At 42.6% G+C, this 22,830-nt stretch overlaps 1 protein-coding gene across 1 annotated transcript in view; it reads right to left on the bottom strand.

Annotated features, from left to right (window-relative positions):
- Positions 1-22,830, bottom strand: part of CHAT (choline O-acetyltransferase) — a 91,973-nt gene that overhangs the window by 14,666 nt on the left and 54,477 nt on the right. The window contains exons 10-14 of the mRNA XM_075842808.1: positions 13,741-13,869; positions 5,097-5,219; positions 3,383-3,524; positions 2,625-2,687; positions 353-490 (exon numbers count right to left, since the gene is read on the bottom strand). Of these exons, the coding sequence (XP_075698923.1) occupies positions 353-490; positions 2,625-2,687; positions 3,383-3,524; positions 5,097-5,219; positions 13,741-13,869 (595 nt within the window). The remainder of the gene's footprint in view (positions 1-352; positions 491-2,624; positions 2,688-3,382; positions 3,525-5,096; positions 5,220-13,740; positions 13,870-22,830) is intronic.

The raw sequence follows: 22,830 nt of genomic DNA, 5'->3' as shown, positions 1-22,830 counted from the left end.
ACCGTATGCACAGAAATACGGAGAAAAGTGTAAGGGCAGGGTGAGTAAGGGCAGGGGGAGTATGAATATATGCTTATACTTGAACTCATCACCCGCAGAGCTAGCCGCGTACCGTAAGTAAAAAAAATGGAAATAGAAATCAGCATGCCTGTCACTTCTTTATGCTGCCCTCAGACCGGGCAGCATAAAGAAGTGACAGATCTGCTTTAAATTACTATATTCAAGACAATTTGTCCTTTTTTTGTCATCATCATCATGTCGTATTTTTACATAAAAAGACAAGGTCTCACATGATCTTATAGATTTCTAAAACTTTATATAATATAAAACTTTATATAATACACATAGTTACCTGACTGGTAGAGAGTATAAATCGATTGCTCAATAAATACATTTCATCTGTAAAAAGCTCTGGTAATTCCTTGCAATTTTCTCGTGCTAATTCTCTTAGAGCTAGTAAGTGGTTATCGATTGCCATCCCCGTAATGGCCTAAGGAAATCAGAGAAGATAGGCTATAGTGAAATTGCTCCTCGTGGTATACATTCTCTTTCTTTTATGCAGATATTTACATAGTACTCTTAGGAGCCACTAAATGCCTGATAGGGCCAAATTGTGCCCTTACAGAGTTTTATTATCCCATATTGTGCCCAAAGTGTGTCTTTGTTTTCCTACATCGATACAAACAGTGCCCACACAGTACTAGTCTGTGACCACATCGAGCTACAATGTCATATTGTACTGACAAGCTGCCATACTTTATGCAGAACATCATAAAGCCTCCACATAGTAAAAAAAATGTAATTATCCAAATACTGCCAATTTAGTACCAACAGTTTCTATCACAAGCAGCTGCCACTTGCACCCTCTTTATTATTCCCACAGTAACTGAACTCTCCTTCACGGTGCAGCTCTGCACGATTTTGAAACACTTAGGGTATGTGCACACACAAAATCAAAAACATCTGAAAATACGGAGCTGTTTTCAAGGTAAAACAGCTCCTGATTTTCAGACGGTTTTTAATCAAAGTCGCGTTTTTAACAGTCGTTTTTGGAGCTCTTTTTCTATAGAGTCAATGACAAGTGACACTTCTTTTTTACGGCCGTTTTTTTACGCGGCCGTTTTAAAAAGCGGCCGCGTAAGAAACGCCCCGTTGCAACAGAACGCCGTTTTTCCCATTGAAATCAATGGGCAGATGTTGGAGGCGTTCTGCTACCGATTTTTCAGCCGTTTTTCGGGACGTTTACGGCCCGAAAAACAGCTGAAAACACTCCGTGTGAACATACCCATATGGTCGCAAAGAGAACAATTCCCATAATGAGTATAAATTAAGGAATTTTTGTACATACCAATGTTATGCCAACTGAATACTGTTTATACCAACAAAATATGTTTTTGTCCGCTTATTTCTCTAGCTGTATTTAGTTTGCTTTTATGTTAAAATTATCGGATGGCCAATAACCCTTCGGATATGCTCTGATCTTGAGGCGCAGCATGCAGGCTTATCCACCTACACATCCGCACGATCTTGCTGGTAATACAATGTTAGCTGCAAAATTGTACAGCAATTAGCCACTACATGTGGGCATTGATTCGTCTGCATGCGGTCACCGCCAAGTAGAAGGGTACCCTTATCGTTTAGGGGCCAAAATCATTGCTGCTCTAGACGTCCAGATGCCTTTTGTAATAGATACACTTTTGAGATTTTATCCATGAGTGGGGATTCTGGAGACCATGGCTAAGGCCCCATGCACACGACCGTAAAAACTCCCATAATTACGGGCCAAAGATGAAGATTGCAGCCTGTAGCTTAGTGCAACTTTTTAACTCAAGTTATCCACTAACATATTTAAAAATTATATTTTGCATGTCAAAGGTTTCCATAGCCTTTAAACCTATTCATTTACGGGATGAATGATTGCTTGAAAGATACTTGAAAGAAAAGCAGCTGCCATACTCCTCTAGTTCCGCTTATCCTTGCAGAAACCAAAAGGAATATTTTTTTCCCCCTCTGACAGCAGGAGTTACTACCAGGCCTACATTGGTGGTAGATTCAAATCAGTAGTACCCTCCAAAGAAAATTCTGATGTCTATAGACCGATTTTAGATTTGAATTCAGTCATTCAGTCTTGTTTTTTTTTTTTACACAATGAGCAAAAGATCTCTGGAAACTGTAACCCCCCAAATGAAATTGTGTTCTGTCACTTCCATTTCCATTCTACCTCATTAATGGAAATTGGCTAATAGATTAAATTAAATGTCATGTTGCCTCAGTATTAACATTTTTGAGAACACTGACATTTTGCAACATTTATCAATGTCGTGTCATATGGGAATCTCAAAGTAACTCTTATTTTATTGTAAAACGCAGTGCATTTACTTAAATATCTGGGGTATACATCTGATTAACTCGCGCATAAATCTGAACAAATAGCACTACATGGGAGGATTTGGCTTGAGAATAGGGAAAAGATCATACCCAACGTGTTCGTGTTACTTATATATGGACAGGTGGCCTTTCTGGTAATGTAACATGTCATAATGATGATATAATATTCACCATTGCAACTATACCATTTCTGCTTCGTTCTTATATTTAACCAGTGCTTTGTGATGACTACATACCAGAATTGTGTAATTTGTCTGAGCTGCAATTGCATTCCTAAGATATTCCATTTTCTCAGAATCCTGAAGATGAGAAAATACAGCGTGATTAATTCCACCATACTGTCCAATTTCCTAACACCATCCATATGACCTCATTTGATTGCATTATTTATTTAAATGTATATTGAGATTTGTTTCACAACTTTACAGAAAAGAATCCTCACGTAGTGCTAAATATACTTCTAATATCATGAGTTTATCTACCTAAATTCTATTTTTATTTAAATAAGTCGAATAGGACCAGAGTGTGGCTTGCTGATAATTGTAGGTCATTCATATGATCCCGACTTTTCTTCCATTATTGGTCACATTATTTCGTTTCAAAGACTGTTGGTGCTGGTAGGCAGTCAGTCTGTTAAAAAAAAGTTATCTGCCATGTTGGTAGTCCGTTGTAATCTTACATTTATTTTATATACTGTATTCATTACGTATTTGAAAATCTTTTTCTGTTGATTGTTATATGTTTCAGCCAAAACTACTATTGGACTACCAAGTTGTAATCTGGTCGAAGGTGTTTCCCCGACCGGACAAACCTGTGTTCATAATGCCTGTTCAAGCATATGAATGTCATATAGAAGGAGATCATAAAGTTCATATTTATCATAAAGGGTTTCGGGATTAATGAAGACGTTGGCTATCATTCTCATTTATATTCTTTTGGTCACTTCTTTAGTGTGAGAAGTGTATATGGTAATAAAATGAGATAATAATCTTACCTGTATTGTAGTTTTACCGTCCACCATTGCCTGTACAAATGCTAAAGCTTCAGCAGTGGATGACCTTATGTTATCTACTCTACCCATTCGAAAGCGGCGAGTGGAGGCGCTTTCATATGTTGGCACAAGTTTTTTGTGGCATCTACATAGGTAAGAAAGAAGACATCAACATCAAGTGAACGTTTTGGTTTTTATCAATAGTCCGGTTTGTTAACTTAAAATAGGCATTTCTAATACATAAGTGAGTACAATATGATGTGAACTGTGCTAAAATGTCTCTCCTATATATTCACCAGATTTTTTTTCTAGCATCATATCAGAGTATATTGTTCATCTTCTGCTATTTCCAGGAACAGGGCTCTACCCAAGCCCAACCCATCTGTTCATGCCCCTATTTTTTTGCAAAATTGTGTACCTTGGATCTTTAACCACTGCACTTAAAGGGGTATTTTGTCAGTCAGAAAAATCCTTCAAATAATGATTTAACCCCGTAATGATAAGGCATGAAAATGCCTTAATGACTAGCTCCATTTTTCCATTTTTACCTCTATCTTTCAGCAGTCATAACTTTTTTATCTTTTTTACTGACGTGGCTATATAAGACCTTGTTTTATGCAGGAGAAATAGTATTTTCTTTGTGCCATTTGGGGATAGAAAAATTTTACCGTGTAATTTATATAGTTTCATTTTTGTCGTATGAATATAGGAAATCCAGATTTTCAGCATTTTTTTTTTGTTTATTTCTTATACCATTCACGTTTCCTGCTAAATAACCTGTTCAATTAATTAATTCTTCAGGTTATTACTGTCGTGTAGATACTTAATATGTGTCGTTTTTTATTTTTATGTAATGTATGGGCAATAAAATATATTTCGTGCTAAAAAATAACTTTTTTGTGTTACTTTTTTTTTTTTAATCCCATGAAGGGTTAACTTTATTTACAACTTTATTTAATACTTATAATGTATTAGCATACTCCTGTATGCTAATACATTATACTGTTTCCGGTAATGTGATCGAAGAGGGGAGTTCCCTTTGATCCTGCCGCCGTCATGGACTGTGGCGATTAAAGGGTTAAACAGCTGGGGTCAGAGTTTTTCCATTCCCCGCTGTATTCAGCAGGCTGCCCTGAGTTCAGGAGCTGTTATTAACAGTCGCTGCTTAGAGGATGAGCACTCACTGGACTGTAGACCGGGGACCTGCACCGCCCGCCTTCAAAAGACAGTGGTCATTAAGGGGTTAAATAATGATGCACATCATGTGACTTTAGAGGCCAATTGCTGACTACTGAAGGGAAGGCTGGGAATTACGTGCTATAATTTAGACAGAAGCAGCCTGACTACAGTTACTTATTTTGATGAGTATTTCACAATCTAACTATGGACAGTGGTGGAATGAATTTTGGTAGTATTTATAAGTAAAGTGCCTTTGTATTCCTGAAATCATATGGTGGCTTGGCATGAGTTCATTCTACTAATCCCTGCATGCTTTGCATTATTCATACAGAAACTTGGAGTTGGGTTGAGGGAGTAATATAACTCCTTGGCTCAGGGTAGTGACAGAAATATTTGGAGATGTTTAGTATTATTCACAATAGGGTCTTTATTTTGCAATCATTCTTTACTATATATATATATATATATATATATATATATATATATATATATATATATATATATATATATATATATGTATAGATAATTATTTACTTACCTATAAAATGCCAACTGAAGAGATACCTGAATAAATGCATCTGGACTCATTTTCAGTTTTTTTATGAACTCTTTTCCATAACCTTTGAATCTATACACTGTGAAATCAAGATTATTCACTATCCTGCAAAAAGACATGAAACACGGGTTATATACACGAAACCCTTATATCAGAAACTTTATCTACTATAAACTTTTTTCATTGCTTGTTTTTAGGGGCTTGCAGTCGTATGATAAACGTGTACAAATATTTAATAGAAATAGATATTAGATAAGGAATCACCTCATCCAATTTACAGTCAAACATTGATGGAATACCCCAACTATCAATAGAATAGATCATAAAACATTGATCGTTGATTCTCCAACTGCTGGAAACCCTATAGATCCAGGACCAGGCAGATTACAGTGTGAGTACATAGAACCATGAATTCATAGGATGAAAAAATACTTTTATTCCACTTAACTCCTTAACGCCGAAGGACGGATATATCCGTCCTCAGCAGCTGCTAGTTCGCGCAGGAGGACGGATATATCCGTCCTGTGATCGCGCGGGTACTGCCACTGTACCCACGCGATCAGCGGCAGGAGCACGGCTGTTATACTCAGCCTGGCTCCTGCTGCAACTGCCGGAATCGAAGCGCGCTCCGATTCCGGCAGTTTAGCCCATTAGATGCCGCTGTCAATAGTGACAGCGGCATCTAATGTGTTTGACAAAGGGAGGGAGCTCCCTCTGTCACCCGATCGGCGCCCCCGCAAACAAATCGCGGGTCGCCGTCAGGTTTCCATGACAGCCGGGGGTCTAACAAAGACCCCCAGGTCTGTCTTCCGCAACTGCCTGTTAGGCGATGCCGGAGGCATGACCTAACAGATTGCCTGTCAGTTTTACACTGACAGGCAATAATGCTTTTGTATACTAAGTATACCAAAGCATTATATATGCGATCGGCACATCGCATAGTGAAGTCCCCTAGTGGGACTAAAAAAAAAAATGTCAATCAGTTACATAAAGTTTGTGGGAAAAAAAATAAAATAATTAGTCAAAATCAAATAAATCTGGGTTTATTCAGTAAAAGTGTCAAAACAAATCACACATACACATATATGGTATCCCCGCGATCGTAACAACTTGACCAATAAAATGAACACATTAATTAAACCGCCGGATGAACAGCGTCCAAAAAAACTGCAAAAAACAACGGCAAAATTCTCTCTTTTCTCCCATTCCCACATAAAAAAATAAAATAAAAGTTAATCTATAAGTCCTATGTACCCCAAAATAGTACTAATGAAAACTACACATTGGCCCGCAAAAATCAAGCCCACATACGGCCACATCGATGGAAAAATAAAAAAATGACGGCTTTTGGAACGCGGCGATGGAAAAACAAGTAATTTTTTTCTAAAAGTGTTTTTATTGTGCAAACGTAGGAAAACATATAAAACCTTTACATATTTGGTATCCCCTTAATCGTGCCGACCCATAGAATAAAGTTAACATGTTATTTACGCTGCATAGTAAACGGCGTAAATTTATAACGTGAAAATTAATTCTGGAATAGCTGCTTATTTTCAATTCTCTCCTAAAATAAAGTTAATAAAACTTAATCAATATATTGTAAGCATCTAAAAATGGTACAATTACAAAATACAACTCGTCCCGCAAAAAACAAGCCCTTATACGGCTATGTCGACGGAATAAAAAAAAAGTTACGAATCTTGGAATGCGACCGCGAGAAATCAAAAAATAATCCTTGGTCATTAACGTGCAAAATGGCCCGGTCATTAAGGGGTTAAATAATTAGTTAGAAAACATCTGTTCATTGTTTTATGCTCTTGCCTTCAAAAGGGATATAGCGTAGCTACAGATAGTTCATTGACTTGAAACCTGATTAAATAAACATGTCAATAGAGAGACATATCCCTTATTACGCCCTCACCTCTTCATCTGTGAAATTAATAATAAAAGAAAAGAATACCACACCATCTTCTCTTTAGCCCTGTCCTTGTTATGACCAGCGGGTTGTGGACCCACTGTGTTACCAGGGCCATATTTACCACTGGGCACCAGTGGTGCAGAGCCTAGGGTGGCTCCTTGCAGGGGGGGCGGGAGCGGCACCAAATAAGTAATACAAAAAACTCAACAACTTCTATTTGTTGGGGGTTTTACCTCCCTATTGAATTCAATGGTGAAAACCTGCAACAAATAAGCAGCGTTTAAACAAATACAATTTACATGCTGCGGAATAAAATTTCACACAGCAGGTCAATTTCTGAGCGGTACTTCTGCTCAGTATTTACGCAGCGTCCGGATGAGATTTGTTTTATCTCATCCACTTTGCTGCTACTGTATTTGCTGCGGATTTTCCGCAATGAATTCCGTTGCGGAAAATCCACAATATTTACACAACGTGTGAACTGACCCTAAGGCTGGGTTCACATGGAGTTTTTTGCAGGCGGAAAATCTGCCTTAAAATTAAGTTTGGAATTTTGAGGCAGATTTTGCTCTGCCTGCACGCTGTGTTTTTTGAGGCGTTTTTTGCTCGTGGCCATTGAGCGCCACGGGCAAAAAACGCTGCGAAATACGCCTTCTCTGCCTCCCATTGATGTCAATGGGAGGTCAGAGGCGTAAATGCCCGAAAATAGGGCATGTTCCTTCTTTTTCCTGCGAGATAGTTTTTCCGCTCGCGGGAAAAAACATCTACGCCTCCCATTGAAATCAATAGGGGGCATTTTCAGTCGTTTTTTTGGTGCATTTTCCGACGCAGTTTCCACATAAAAAAAACTCAGTGTAAACTCCCCCTAAGAGTATATTCACGTGTTGCAGTGATATTGCAGTTTTTGCTCCATTTAATTTAGTGAAAATTGCAGCAAAATATAAACGCAACGTGTGAATACATCCTAAATAAAATGTGTGGAGAAGCAGGACTTAGTTATAGCTTGCTTGTGTGGGAGAGGTAATTTTAGCATTAGGACGACATGCGCATCAATTTCAATGTTTTCCTATCAGACACTTTGAAATGTTTGCAAGGTTGCGCACAACTTTTTTGTTCTCATAGTGTTATCTAGTCACTGTATGATGGTATTATTCAGTCACTGCATGGTGGTATTATTCAGTCACTGTATGGTGGTGTTATCTAGTCACAGTATGGTGGTGTTATTTAGTCACTGTATGGCGGTATTATTCAGTCACGGTATGGTGGTGTTATCTAGTCACTGTATGGTGGTGTTATCTAGTCACTGTATGGCGGTGTTATTTAGTCACTGTATGGCGGTGTTATTTAGTCACTGTATGGTGGTATTATTCAGTCACTATGGTGGCATTATTCAGTCACTATATGGTGGTGTTATCTAGTCACTGTATGGTTGTGTTATTTAGTCACTGTATGGTAGCGTTATTTAGTCACTGTATGGCGGTATTATTCAGTCACTGTATCTCAGTGTTATTTAGTCACAGTATGGCGGTGTTATCCGCTCACGGTATGGCGGTGTTATCCAGTCACTGTATGGCGGTGTTATCCAGTCACTGTATGACGGTGTTATCCAGTCACTGTATGGAGGTGTTATTCAGTCACTATATGTTGGTATTACTCAGTCACTGTATGGTGGTGTTATTTAGGTCACTGTATTGCGGTATTATTTAGTCACTGTATGGTGGTGTTATCCAGTCACTGTATGGTGGTGTTATCCAGTCACTGTATGGTGGTATTATTCAGTCACTGTATGGTGGTATTATTCAGTCACTGTATGGTGGTATTATTCAGTCACTGTATGCTGGTATTATTCAGTCACTGTATGGTGGTGTTATTCATTCACAGTATTGTGGTGACATCCAGTCATTATATTGTGGTGTTATCTAGTGACAGTATGGTGGTATTATTCAGTCAAGTTATGGTGGTATTATTCAGTCACTGTATGGTGGTGTTATTCATTCACAGTATTGTGCTGTTATCCAGTCATTATATTGTGGTGTTATCTAGTGACAGTATGGTGGTTTTATTCAGTCACTATATGGTGGTGTTATTTAGTCACTGTATGGGGGTATTTTTCAGTCACTGTATGGTGGTGTTATTTAGTCACTGTATGGCGATATTATTCAGTCACAGTATAGTGGTGTTATCCAGTCACTGTATGGTGGTGTTATCCAGTCACTGTATGGTGGTATTATTCAGTCACTGTATGGTGGTATTATTCAGTCACTGTATGGTGGTATTATTCAGTCACTGTATGGTGGTGTTATTCATTCACAGTATTGTGGTGACATCCAGTCATTATATTGTGGTGTTATCTAGTGACAGTATGGTGGTATTATTCAGTCAAGTTATGGTGGTATTTTCAGTCACTGTATGGTGGTGTTATCCAGTCACTGTATGGTGGTGTTATCCAGTCACTGTATGGTGGTGTCACTGTATGGTTTTATTATTCAGTCACTGTATGGTGGTGTTATCTAGTCACAGTATGGTGGTGTTATTTAGTCACTGTATGGCAGTGTTATTTAGTCACTGTATGGAGGTGTTCTTCAGTCACAGTATGGTGGTGTTATCCAGTCACTGTATGGTGGTGTTATCCAGTCACTGTATGGCGATATTATTCAGTCACTGTATGGCGGTATTATTCAGTCACTGTATGGTGGTGTTATTCATTCACAGTATTGTGGTGTTATCCAGTCATTATATTGTGGTGTTATCTAGTGACAATATGGTGGTTTTATTCAGTCACGGTATGGTGGTATTATTCAGTCAAGGTATGGTGGTATTATTCAGTCACTGTATGACGGTGTTATTTAGTCACCGTATGGTGGTGTTATCCGGTCACGGTATGGCGGTGTTATCCAGTCACTGTATGGAGGTGTTATTTAGTCACTGTATGGAGGTGTTATTCAGTCACAGTATGGTGGTGTTATCCAGTCACTGTATGGTGGTGTTATCCAGTCACTGTATGGCGGTATTATTCAGTCACTGTATGGTGGTGTTATTCATTCACAGTATTGTGCTGTTATCCAGTCATTATATTGTGGTGTTATCTAGTGACAGTATGGTGGTTTTATTCAGTCACTGTATGGTGGTGTTATTTAGTCACTGTATGGTGGTGTTATTTAGTTACTGTATGGCGGCATTATTCAGTCACTATGGTGGCAATGTTCAGTTACTGTATGGTGGTGTTATCTAGTCACAGTATGCTGTTATTTAGTCACTGTATAGTGGTGTTATTTAGTCACTGTATGGCGGTATTATTCAGTCACTGTATGACGGTGTTATTTAGTCACAGTATGGCAGTGTTATCCAGTCACTGTATGGCAGTGTTATTCAGTCACTGTATGGAGGTGTTATTCAGTCACTGTATGGTGGTATTTCTCAGTCACTGTATGGCGGTATTATTTAGTCACTGTATGGTGGTATCCAGTCACTGTATGTTTGTGTTATTTAGTCACTGTGTAGTGGTGTTATTCAGTCACAGTATGGTAGTGTTATCCAGTCACTGTATGGTGGTGTTATTCAGTCACTGTATGGTGGTAGTCAGTCACTGTATGTTTGTGTTATTCAGTCACTGTATGGTGGTATTATTCAGTCACTGTATGGTGGTGTTATTCATTCACAGTATCGTGGTGTTATCCAGTCATTATATTGTGGTGTTATCTAGTGACCGTATGGTGGTATTATTCAGTCACGGTTTGGGGGTATTTTTCAGTCACTGGATGGTGGTGTTATCCAGTCACTATATGGCGATGTTATCTAGTCTTCGGATGGTGATATTATTCAGTCACTGTATGGTGGTATTATTCAGTCACTGTATGGTGGTATTATTCAGTCACTGTATGGTGGTGTTCATTCACAGTATTGTGGTGTCATCCAGTCATTATATTGTGGTATTATCTAGTCTCAGTATGGTGGTATTATTCAGTCACTGTATGGTGGTATTATTTAGTCACTGTATGGTGGTATTATTCAGTCACTGTATGGTGGTGTTATCTAATCACAGTATGGTGGTGTTATTTAGTCACTGTATGGCAGTGTTATTTAGTCACTGTATGGCGGTATTATTCAGTCACTGTATGGTGGTGTTATCCAGTCACTGTATGGTGGTATTATCTAGTCACTGTATAGTGGAATTATCTAGTCACTGTATTATCCAGTCACTGTATGGTGGTATTATCCAGTCACTGTATGGTGGTATTTTCCAGTCACGTTATATTGGTGTTATTCATTCACAGTATTGTGGTGTCATTATATTGTGGTGTTATCTAGTGACCGTATGGTGGTATTATTCAGTCACAGTATGGTTGTATTTTTCAGTCATGGTATGGTGGTATTATTCAGTAATGGTATGGTGGTATTATTCAGTCCTTGTATGGTGGTATTATTCAGTAACGGTATGGTGGTACTATTCAGTCATTGTGTGGTGGTATTATTCAGTCACTGTATGGTGGTATTATCCAGTCACTGCATGTTGGTGTTATTTAGTCACTGTATGGAGGTGTTATTTAGTCACAGTATGGTAGTGTTATCCAGTCACTGTATGGTGGTGTTATTCAGTCATTGTATGGTGGTATTATTCAGTCACTGTATGGTGGTGTTATTCATTCACGGTATTGTGGTGTTATCCAGTCATTATATTGTGGTGTTATCTAGTGACCGTATGGTGGTAATATTCAGTCACGGTTTGGTGGTATTATTTAGTCAAGGTATGGTGGTATTATTCAATCACTATCTGGTGGTGTTATCCAGTCACTGTATGGCGATGTTATCTAGTCTCGGAATGGTGGTATTACTCAGTCACTGTATGGTGGTGTTATTTAGTCACTGTATGGTGGTGTTATTTAGTCACTGTATGGCGGTATTATCTAGTCACTGTATGGTGGTGTTATCCAAAAACTGTATGGTGGTATTATCCAGTCACGTTATATTGGTGTTATTCATTCACGTATGGTGGTGTCATTATATTGTGGTGTTATCTAGTGACAGTATGGTGGTATTATTCAGTCACAGTATGGTGGTATTATTCAGTAATGGTATGGTGGTATTATTCAGTCCCTGTATGGTGGTATTATTCAGTAACGGTATGGTGGTACTATTCAGTCATCGTATGGTGATATTATTCAGTCACTGTATGGTGGTATTATTCAGTCACTGTTTGGTGGTATTATTCAGTCACTGTTTGGTATTATTCAGTCACTGTATGATGGTATTATTCAGTCACTGTATGGAGATATTATTCAGTTACTGTATGGAGGTATTATTCGGTCACTGTATGATAGTGGTGTTATTCATTCACAGTATGGTGGTGTTATCCAGTCATTATATTTTGATGTTATCTAGTGACAGTATGGTAGTATTATTTAGTCATAGTGGTAATATTTAGGCATTGTATTATTATAATTTGGGGGTAGGGCTAATCTATGTATGCAGATTACAGACTCTGGTACAGCATAGTGTGCCCCTTATTTCCCAGTAGAACACATGAGTTTTGGGGAACACAGTCCACACCACCTGACACCAGGACCAGACTGTGCACTAGGCATCAATGCCAAGTGTAAATTTCACTATGAGCGGTATTCACATTTATCAATCGTGTCACTGATAACAATTATGTTTACTTCCCAATTGCAGAGCAATGATAAACAGAGGTTTTATCATTGATCTTCTCCTTTGTTAACACTGACCAAATATCATTAGAATTGGTCAGAAACTAGCAAATCATGATGGTAATTGGCTAAAGTAAATGGGCCTTTAACGGGGGCGTATTCAGGCTTAGTGCCTAGGGGAGAGTGAGCTGTAAATACGGCCCTGTGTGTCACTCCACCGGTTTGACTTAGATAACGCCCTTAGAGTTGGCCCTAAGTGGCCTCCCCAGTCTTCACCCTTTAACCCCTATATGGGAATCAGAATTTTGCTGCGGGAACACTACCAGGTCGCTACCATTTGAGGATGTCCCAGTGCAAGTAGAGGTTGGCCTAGTGGACCGGGATACAATGGTGTAGTACACAGAGGGTACAGGCACTGGCAGATGATACCTTGGCAGGTGGGTGAGGATCAGAAGACATACTTCGTAATCAGCAGGAAGCCTCAGTCTCGTCTCAATTATTTGGATACAGACTGGCAGTAGATAGCGGGATGCAGACTGATTGGTAACAGGATGCGAACTGGTAGCAGGTAATAGGATGCAGACTGACAGCGGGTAGCTGGATTCATGCTGGTAGTGGATAGCTGGATACAGCCGGATAACAAACTAGGTTGCACCAAAGTTGCTCATGCACCAGGTGATCTGAAGATGTGCCTTTATATAGTCCAGTAGCAACAGGGATTGATTAGGGGATTTTGCAATGTGCTCGATGTCCCTCTAAGAGGCGACCAGAACACGTGCGCCCTAGGAAGGACACGCAGGAGGAGAGGCAGGCAGAATATACCTGCAGCCACGCTGACGAGGCATGTATGAGACCCGGTGCTGAGGACCACCAGCAAGAGTGGCACCCACCGCCGGCGTTAGTTCTATTCCTGTCAGCTGGTCCAGGATGTGCTGATGTGAATTTGCAATAATCAAGAAACTCATTTAAATCAAAATCTCTTGTACTATGCCTGTAGAGAATATCTACATAAAATGTTAAAAAAAATAGAAATGAAATATTAAAATGATAATACAGTAAATACCGTTGAAGTTTTTCAGCTGATGATGCCAAATGTCCCTGAATTTCTGGGGAACATTTCCACCTAAGTCTTCTAGGAGCTGGAAGTTCACTCACAGAATCAGCCCTCACCAGTTTTTTGGGACTGTTTTTCCTGAAAATTGTATAAAAGTAGACATTTATTAGACAGTCTGATGGGCTGTGAATTGCAAATTAGGAATATTTTTTTATTTACCGAAACACTGAGAGCAGTAGTAGGGAGACTTCAGACTATGCTAACAGCTTTTCACCAAAAAGATGGAAATCTATGCCATTTAAATGTAATTTCTATATTGAGGTACTGGCTAAATAGAGAGATCCATCTGTGGTTGAGCCTGTTGTATTTTTTTTTTCTTTTTGGACTTCTTTCACACTACTGTTAGTATACGTTTACCTCTCTTCCATCAGAGGAAGAGAGGATCGAAATATTAAACAGAAAGCAACGGTTCCGTTAGAATTACCATAGATTACAATGGTAATTCTTTTGTTTCAGTTGCTTTCCATTTTGTCTCCGTTCGCTAGGTTTTCCTTTTTTTTTGTAACGGAAAGAAAAGTTATGCATACGGCACTTTTACTTTAGTAAAAAAAAACAGAAACCTAGCGAACGGAGAGAAACGGAAAGCCACTGAAACAAATTAATTACCATTGACATCAATGGTAATTCTAACAGAACTGTTGCTTTCCATTTAATCTTTCGATCCTCTCTTCCTCTGACGGAAGAGAGGTAAACGTATACTATCAGTTGTGTGAATTTAGCCTTACAGGATAGTTCTGAAAATAGCAGTTTCGATCCAGTTTTCTTCCCTTTAAAGAACTTTGCTTAATTCTATAAATAAGCTTTGCTTGAAGTATGCGTACCTCTTTGCTGATTCTCTGTATACAGCTAAGAAGATTTTGGCTCTATGCTGATATATGCATCATCATGGTGAATTTGATAATGGTAAAACTCTCTTTCTGCATCTACGTGCTCTAGCTGGTGACCTTTGACCTGTGTGGCCAGATCTTGATCACCTTGTTCTTTGACTATGCTCCTGCCTGTTATGTTTGCCTCGTAATAGTCCTATAGCTGCAAACCACCAACACTGACAAAGAACAAGGTGATCAAGATCTGACCACACAGGTCAAAGGTCACCAGCTAGAGCACGTAGATGCAGAAAGAGAGTTTTACCATTATCAAATTCACCATATTGATGCATATATCAGCATAGAGCCAAAATCTTCTATGCACACAGTTTACAGTTTTTATTTAAAGGGGTTGTCCTATCCACAAGTTAGGTGATAATTATGTGAACGCGGAGGGCAACAGCGCTGGGACACCCACAGACCGCGAGAACACGGACCCAAAAACCCCCCGTTCCTCCTCACAGCACCCCCGTTGCTACTTGGATTGCCCGACTACGCTGCAGTGTGACTAGGGAATATAGGTATGTGTTTGGGGTGGCTGGGTATGTGCAAGGGCATCTGGTTGTATGCAAAAGGGGAGTACCTAAGGTGAGAAATGCATCACTAGATGTTTAGTTCAGTAAACCCTTGTACTAAACAGAGAACCAAACCCAGACTGGATCAATCAACAGCAGCCTGCTAGGTGACTGTTTTTAGATAAAACAGGAAATGTGTTGATCTACGCAGCACAAACTAATAACCAGCATGATTGCCACAAATAATGCATAAATTCATATATTTTTTTATTTATTTCATGCAGATGTTTTACTAAAATAATTTGTTTATATAATTTCTCCATGCCATTTAGAATGAAAGTATTGTCCGGACCTAGCTGAAAGCCATAATGGTAGGCCATCATGAACAGGGTTGCAGGAAGGGAAGAGTTAACTATAGAGAGGAGGAGTAGGAGAGAGTTTGGAAGGGGGGTGCTATGAGTCAGCGGTGATAAAAAGGTCAGAGCAGGTAGTGATTCGCTCTATTACCAGAGCAGACAGCAGGTGCCAGTTTGTCCAGGTGTCCGCCAAATTAAACTCACCACAATGGAGGCTTTCCTGGTCCAGCTTTGAGCCGCAGTGGCTGATCGTGGCATGGCATGGCTGTAACAGGATCTGGGGAGGACTGGTCTGCAGGAGCTGTCTGGAGGTGGGTCGGAGGCGGCCAGTCACAGCGTGTCGCCAGGGCCTTCTGCTCCGGCGGCACTGTCGGTCTATAACTTGCGTCCCTCTGTGCGACCGGTGGAGTTGGCGTCTCCTTCACAGCGGCGTTCCCGGCGAGCGCATCCTCCAGCGCACTTGAGCCCATATGTACAGCTGCGAGTCAGGCGCATTATTCGTAGACCCTCAAGGGATACTCCAGCCCGTGTGCCCAGTTCCACCGCTCGGAGCCGCAGGGCCCAGTCTAAGAGGAATCCGCCGCACCGGCCTGACTCTGCGGAGATGGGGATGCAGGCTCCCTTGCATCGGTGACCGCCCCCTGTCTCCAGATCCCTGCTTCCCGGACTATAGCAGGCCGACCTGATGAGGCTCGAGTCGGGCGGCCCGCCTGTCAGGAAGTGAGTCGCGTAACTTCACGTAGGCCGCGGTTGGCTGTCGTATGGACTGCTGGCGGTGGGCGGCGACCCACCGGCCCCAACGCTGTGGCAATTCCTGCTGGATGGGAGATGAGCTCCCTCTCGCCTGAGGCCTACTCCGGGACTCCCGAGATGAGGCGCGGATGCTGTTCATGTAGTGCCCCTGACGGTCTAGTCGAGTCCATGGATCCGGATGTAGTGGAGGACGGGAATTGAGATGTCTCCTTTGCCCCGGCTGGTGGGGACACAGCATCTACGCAGCCTGGTGAGTCTATTTCACATCCATATTTTTTTCCCAGTGTTTAGATCCCCTGGGGTGGTGGATGGATCCTGGGCGGGGACAGCATTAGATGTGGGTAGTAGTGTTGCGCCACCAATGTTTGGGCAAGGTAAGGTGGGGGAAGTACAGTAATTGCTAAGTTGTGTGAGAGAATTATTGGCTCGGTGTGATGGAGGTGGCTTATCCCTGTCACTGCATGGGTTCAATCGCCGGTCGGGTTGGCCGTTGGGGGGGTTAGATCCTCAGTGGTTGGGTCATTGGCTAAGGAATCGTGGGTGATAGCGTCGGTCCAAACGGAGAAGGATAAGGATGTGGATAGGGTGAGGCTGGACGATAAAGTGAAAGGGGAAGTTTACGTGCATTTTGATGGCCCTTTGGGCGTGCATTTGAAGCAAGAGAAAATATGTAATGATGTGTATGTAGATTTAAAGGTGTTCCTGCTGCACCAGGTTTTCGATGTGTATGTAGAGATATTCTCCCTCCTCCCCCTGGAGAAGTTCAATCTTGATAAAGGAAAACGGGTTGAGAGCAAGAATGAAGAGGAAGAGAAGCGTCTGTAACAGTTAATTTTCCTAACCTTTACGAACTGGTTTCAAACATTCGGTGGGATAATAAGGACATTGGACTGTAAATGCGTGTGATGGCCCCTGTTCATTTTGGTCAGTCTTTTTATGGGGGGACGGTGCGGCTGGCCCTTCCACACAGTTCGCCTAAGGTAGTTCTAAATCAGGGGGAAAATCCTGTCTGTGATGGCAGTTTAACGAGGGCCAGTACAAATTCGGAGCAGGGTGCAAATTTAAACATAGCTGTTCTCACACGGGTCATCTAAATGCTTTAGGAAAAGCAAGGGGGAAAGGATAAAGCAGTTCTAGCCAAGGGCCGACGCCAGTGAATTGATTAGAGATGCAGGCTTATCTAAATAAATTCCCCGACATGGCGCGAGCGGAGCTGTTGTCTGATGGTTTTCGGTTCGGTTTCAGGATCCATTCCCCTCCTCACGAGGTCCCAGTTTTTTTGCAGAACTTGCGGTCTGCACATCAATATCCGGGGTTTGTCACAGAGAAATTAAATAAGGAGGTCGGTTTGGGTAGGATGGCAAGCCCCTTCCTGAGTAGTCCTTTACCCAATTTGGTAGTGTCTCCCTGCTCGGCGTTGTCCCTAAAAGGACCCAAACAAGTTTTGGCTTATTCACCCCTCGCACCTGCGCGGGCGTTCGGTCAATGATGGCATTGCTTTGCTCAGTGGTGTACACATCTTTTGACGCGGCGGTTGAGTTGGTTCAGTACTGTGGCAGGGGGGACTTGATGGCAAAAACAGATATCGAATCTGCTTTCCGCCTCCTCCCGGTACTTCCCGACAGCCTGTGGCTGTTGGGGTGTTATTGGAACAGGGCTTATCTTGTTGTCCGGTGCCTCTCAATGGCTTGGTCAATATTGTGCGCCTATTTTGAGGCTTTCAGCTCTTTCCTGGAATGGGTGATATGTGACGTGGTCGACGCCACGTCAGCCATTCATTACGTGGACGACTTCTTATCCGTCGGGAACGTGTGGTCTTCGGTTTGTTCTGTCCTGCTTCACACTATCCAGTGGGGGGCTCTGTGTTTCAGCGTCCCATTGACTCCTGAGAATATTGAGGTACCATGGTCTTGTATCGTGTTTCTCAGAATCACGATTGATTCTGTTAACATGGAATGTCGACTTCCCAAAGATAAACTGGTAGCACTGCATGCTGACGTGCTGAGAAGCGACATTTGCGTAAAATACCCCTCAGAGATTTGCAATGCCTCCTTGGCAAACTTAATTTTGCATGCCGCATAATGCCTATGGGCAGGGTATTTTCTAGAAGTCTGGCGGGGGCCACGGTGCTGCATCCTTTTGTTCGCCTAACCAGGGAACACGGACGATTTGGTGGTTTGGTCTGAGTTCCTGAGTTTGTATAATGGGAAGTCGCTGTTGGTAGCTCCGGTGGTGCATAGTTTCAATTGGGAGCTGTTTACTGATGCTGTGGGTAGCTTGGGTTTCGGCGCGTATTGTAAAGGGCAGTGGTGTGTGTCTCGGTAGCCGTCGGAGTGGTCGGAGCTTGGTTTGTTGCGGAACCTGGCTCTTCTGGAACTTTTCCTATTTTACTGGCAGTTGTGATTTGGAGTGACAGGTTCTGGAACAGCAAAGTCTGTTTTCATTGTGGCAATATGGGTGTGGTAATGGCCAGTAATAAGGTGTCTGCGTCCTCCCCGCCAGTGATTAGTCTCTTGCGTCATTTGGTTTTTGCGGTGCACTCCCCTGAATGAGTGAATTGTCGCGGTTCATATATCTGTAGTAAAGTATTCTAATTCAGATTCTCTTTCTCGTTTACAGTGGGATCGGTTTAGGATGTTGGCTCCGGAGGTGGACTCGGTGGGAATCCAATGCCCGCAACATCTATGGGGCTTGGTTTGCGACCAGTGGGAGGATGGATCCGGTCGTCTCTGGCACCTGGTACTTGATTAGCTTACAATACGGCGTCGAGGGACTGGGAAAGGTGGTTGGCAGGTTTGGATGGTGTTCAACAGGACAGTGATCGGGTGGTGGCTTTGCTGGGGTTCCAAGGGCAGGTTTCAATGACGGGCTGGTCAGAGTCGAAAGTGAATCATTTTGTAACAAGGAAGTAGATGAGATCCAGCGCAAAAAGAGGGTTATTCAGAGATATATTAAAATGGAATCTTGTTCCAATTTTATTGAATAAGTAGACATAAAAACATGTTTTTATGTCTACTTATTCAATAAAATTGGAACAAGATTCCATTTTAATATATCTCTGAATAACCCTCTTTTTGCGCTGGATCTCATCTACTTCCTTGTTACATTCCTACCAACGTGTGCCGACACGAGGATCCGTGCGCAGCAGGCATTGGAATTTTTGCCTCAAGGTGAGCTGGAGGTTCCCTCCTATATACTTTCTACTTTGAATCATTTTGTGTCAGCTTTGGCCTTCGGTTTTAAGATACGTGGTTTTGAAGATGTCACAAAAGGTTTCTTGGTTGTCCAGGCCTTGAGGGGTAGGGTTTTACTGGACAGGCATCACCTGGTTTGTGGGAGGTTTTAAAGGGCGTTTGTTTTTCTCCTTTCGAGGTGTGTTTGTATAGGTTGGCTTTTTTTGGGCCTTATTCTGGGCCCTTTGCATAGGGGAATTGGTTGCACCCAGTTTTGGATTCAGTGGTCGAAAACAGTCCAGGTTGGTAAGGGAAAAAGCGTAGTGTTGGGGAAGGTTCCTGGGGCGAGGACGTGCCCGGTGGTTTGTTTTGCTCATTACAGTTCATATTCGACTGTTTTCTGTGGGTCAGCTGCTGTGCTGTGTAGGTGAATCATTTTTGTCCAGGTACCCATTTACATGGGTTTTTTCGGAAATGCCTTTCTACGTTGGGGTTGGATGGGTCTGTTTTTGCCCCTCATTCCTTTCGCATAGGGGCGGCTACAGAGGCGGCTTCATGGGTGCTGGAGCCGGAGGTGGTGAAGCGTATAGGTCACTGGAAATCTGGGAGATTCCGGTCTAATGTACGCCTTCCATTTTTGTAACATTAGGAATGTGGTTCTTTTTGTTGGGCTTGGGGTAATTTTTGTCCTTGAGTAACTGTTAAAGAGGCTCTGTCACCAGATTATCAAATCCCTATCTCCTATTGCATGTGATCGGCGCTGCAATGTAGATAACAGTAAAGTTTTTTTTTTTAAACGATAATTTTTGGCCAAGTTATGAGCAATTTTATATTTATGCAAATTAGCCTTTCTAATGGACAACTGGGAGTTTTTTCTCTTATTTCCAACTGGGCGTGTATTGTGTTTTTAGCAACTGGGCATGTTTACTTCTTTCACTGCACAATCACACTGTGCTGTGGATCATGCTGGGCTGGAACAATGAGAAGTGTAGGACACTGATTAGTCACTGATTGGTCAGCCTCATACACTCCTCTGTACAACACCCAGTTGGTAAAAAGTAAAAACACGCCCATTTGTCCATTGAGAGTCATTAGCATAAATCTAAACTAGCTCATAACTTGCTCAAAAATTATCGTTTTTAAAAATAAAAACCTCTGCTGTTATCTACATTACAGCGCGGGTCAGATTATGTAGGAGATGGGGCATTTATAATCTGGTGACAGAGCCTCTTTAAACCTCCCACCCCATTTCTTTTTCTTTGATTCAGATGCTGCTGCTCGGTTAGTGTGGACTATCGGGCATTCCTACATGCATTGCGGGGCTGAACGGGCTGATGTCCGACCTTATGGACGACAACTGGGTTTCCTTCAGTCCGTGGCAATTGTTTGCTGGCTTGGCATTGGAGGTATAGCCTGGAATTGGGTTCTGCTTGAATTTCACAGTTTTGCACAACTGGATAGGGCCACCGGATGTATTAGTGTTGCATGTGGGTGGAAACGACCCCGGGGTGCACCCTTTCAGGGAGCTGATTCCAGACATCAAATATGATCTTCTCCGCCTCTGGGCCTGTTGTCCCAGGACAGTAGTCGTGGGGCCGGAGATTGTCCCTCGGAGGGTTTGACACGGAGGGTTTGACAACATGCTCGCTCAGTGGCACGCCTGAATAAGGCCCGTGTAAAAGTTAACCGGGCAGTTTCTGGTTTCGTAGTGCGAAACGGTGGAGTCTTTGTGTGTCACTACGACTTTGAAGATGGCCTGGGGAGTTTTTGGTTAGCAGACGCAATTCACCTTAATGCTGTGGGCATTGACTTATGGGCCTTGAGGATCTAGGAGAGAATGGAGCAGTCCTTGTTGATTAGTGGGGCCTCTCATACTTGAAGGTTTTCTAAGTATGTTCGTGTGGCGGATTGTGGGTCATTGGAGTTGGTGGTAAATTGGTGCGGGGGATTCATCATGGGTATTGTCCCTCCCAAACTATAATTTGCTTGGTGGTCTGGCCTAATTTTGGGCTCCTGCTGGGTGGTGTCCTGGAGAGTGGTTTAGGCCTCATTTACACGAGCGTACTATACGCGCGTGCATTTCACGTGTGCGACGCGCGTGCATTTCACGCGTGTCGTATGCACCTATATTACTCTATGGGGCAGTGCAGACGATGCGTGAATTTTGCGCTGCGCGAGTGCGTTGCGTAAAACTCACCACATGTTCTATAATCGTGCGTTTTTCGCGCATCACGCACCCATTGAAGTCAATGGGTGCGTGAAAACCACGCATGACACACGGATGCTCCTGCGTTGCAATGCGCGAAATTCACGCATCACTTGTTATGTCCATGAAAAAGAGTCTATAAAGCTGGACAAAGCAAACAAAAACCAGGAAGTGCTTGCGTTTTGACTGCGAGTGGGCAAGGCTATTAACTGGAGACAGAAGTTAGCTTCCACTGACATCTGCTGCCATGCCGCGTGGGATGGACGTGGAGCGCCTCATCGCCCTGGTCCAGGGCCATCATGCAATTTGGGACACTCGCGCGGAGGCGTACCACGACCGCACGGTCAAGGAGGACGCCTGGGAGGAGGTCGCGAGGGAGCTTTTTGGCCAGGAGTGGGAGAGTGGCCGAACCCGGGACCGCAGTCGGTTGGGTGAGTACCATGCTTTTTCTGTCAATGCAATGTCATCCCTATTGAAGAACTGGGACCCTGTATGTGTCTTCCGCGCATTTGCCCGATGACCTTTTGTGGAGCAGGCGCATCACCGTGTACCACGTAATTGGCAGTGCAGGGCCCCTCATTTTAGTGAGAGGGCATAGTTATTATGGCGTGATATTTGTTTTTACTCCAACAGTCAAAGACATCAAAACACGGTGGCGGAGCTGCCGTGACCAATTCCGCCGTGAAATGGGGGAAAAGGAACGCAGCGGAGATGGCGGATCGCGTAAGCGCCCTTATATGTACACAAAACAGCTGATGTTCCTGAAGGACATAATGGCGATGCGCACGTAAGAGATTCTGCTTTTGCATGTGTCTAATGTGTGTTCGCCCATGTCCTGTTTGCCATCGTGTTGTTGTGGGCATTGTTCTATATTCTGTTCTAACGTAATTTTCTCATTATAGAACCACCGACAACTTGGAGGATACGACAGAGGAGACGGACGTTGGAGAGTCCCTGCCGGAACCTCCTGCTGCCCATGTACTGCCCCCTAGCCCCGAGCCGACACCCCTGGACCCCGCCCCTGGCCAGTCTGCACGGGCCGTCGCCTCTCCGGCTAAGGATCGCCCCGTGCATGCCCGCACTCGCCGGCGCCGTGCTCAACAGGCCTCCACAGCTGGGCAAGTCGATACGCGGGTCCTGGAATATCTGAGGCGAGCCACAGATGAGGAC

Source organism: Rhinoderma darwinii, chromosome 11 (assembly GCF_050947455.1).
Source record: "Rhinoderma darwinii isolate aRhiDar2 chromosome 11, aRhiDar2.hap1, whole genome shotgun sequence".
Classification (NCBI taxonomy): domain Eukaryota; kingdom Metazoa; phylum Chordata; class Amphibia; order Anura; family Rhinodermatidae; genus Rhinoderma; species Rhinoderma darwinii.
The sequence above is the reverse complement of the archived record's forward strand: the minus strand, read 5'-3'. Positions and strand labels throughout refer to the sequence as shown.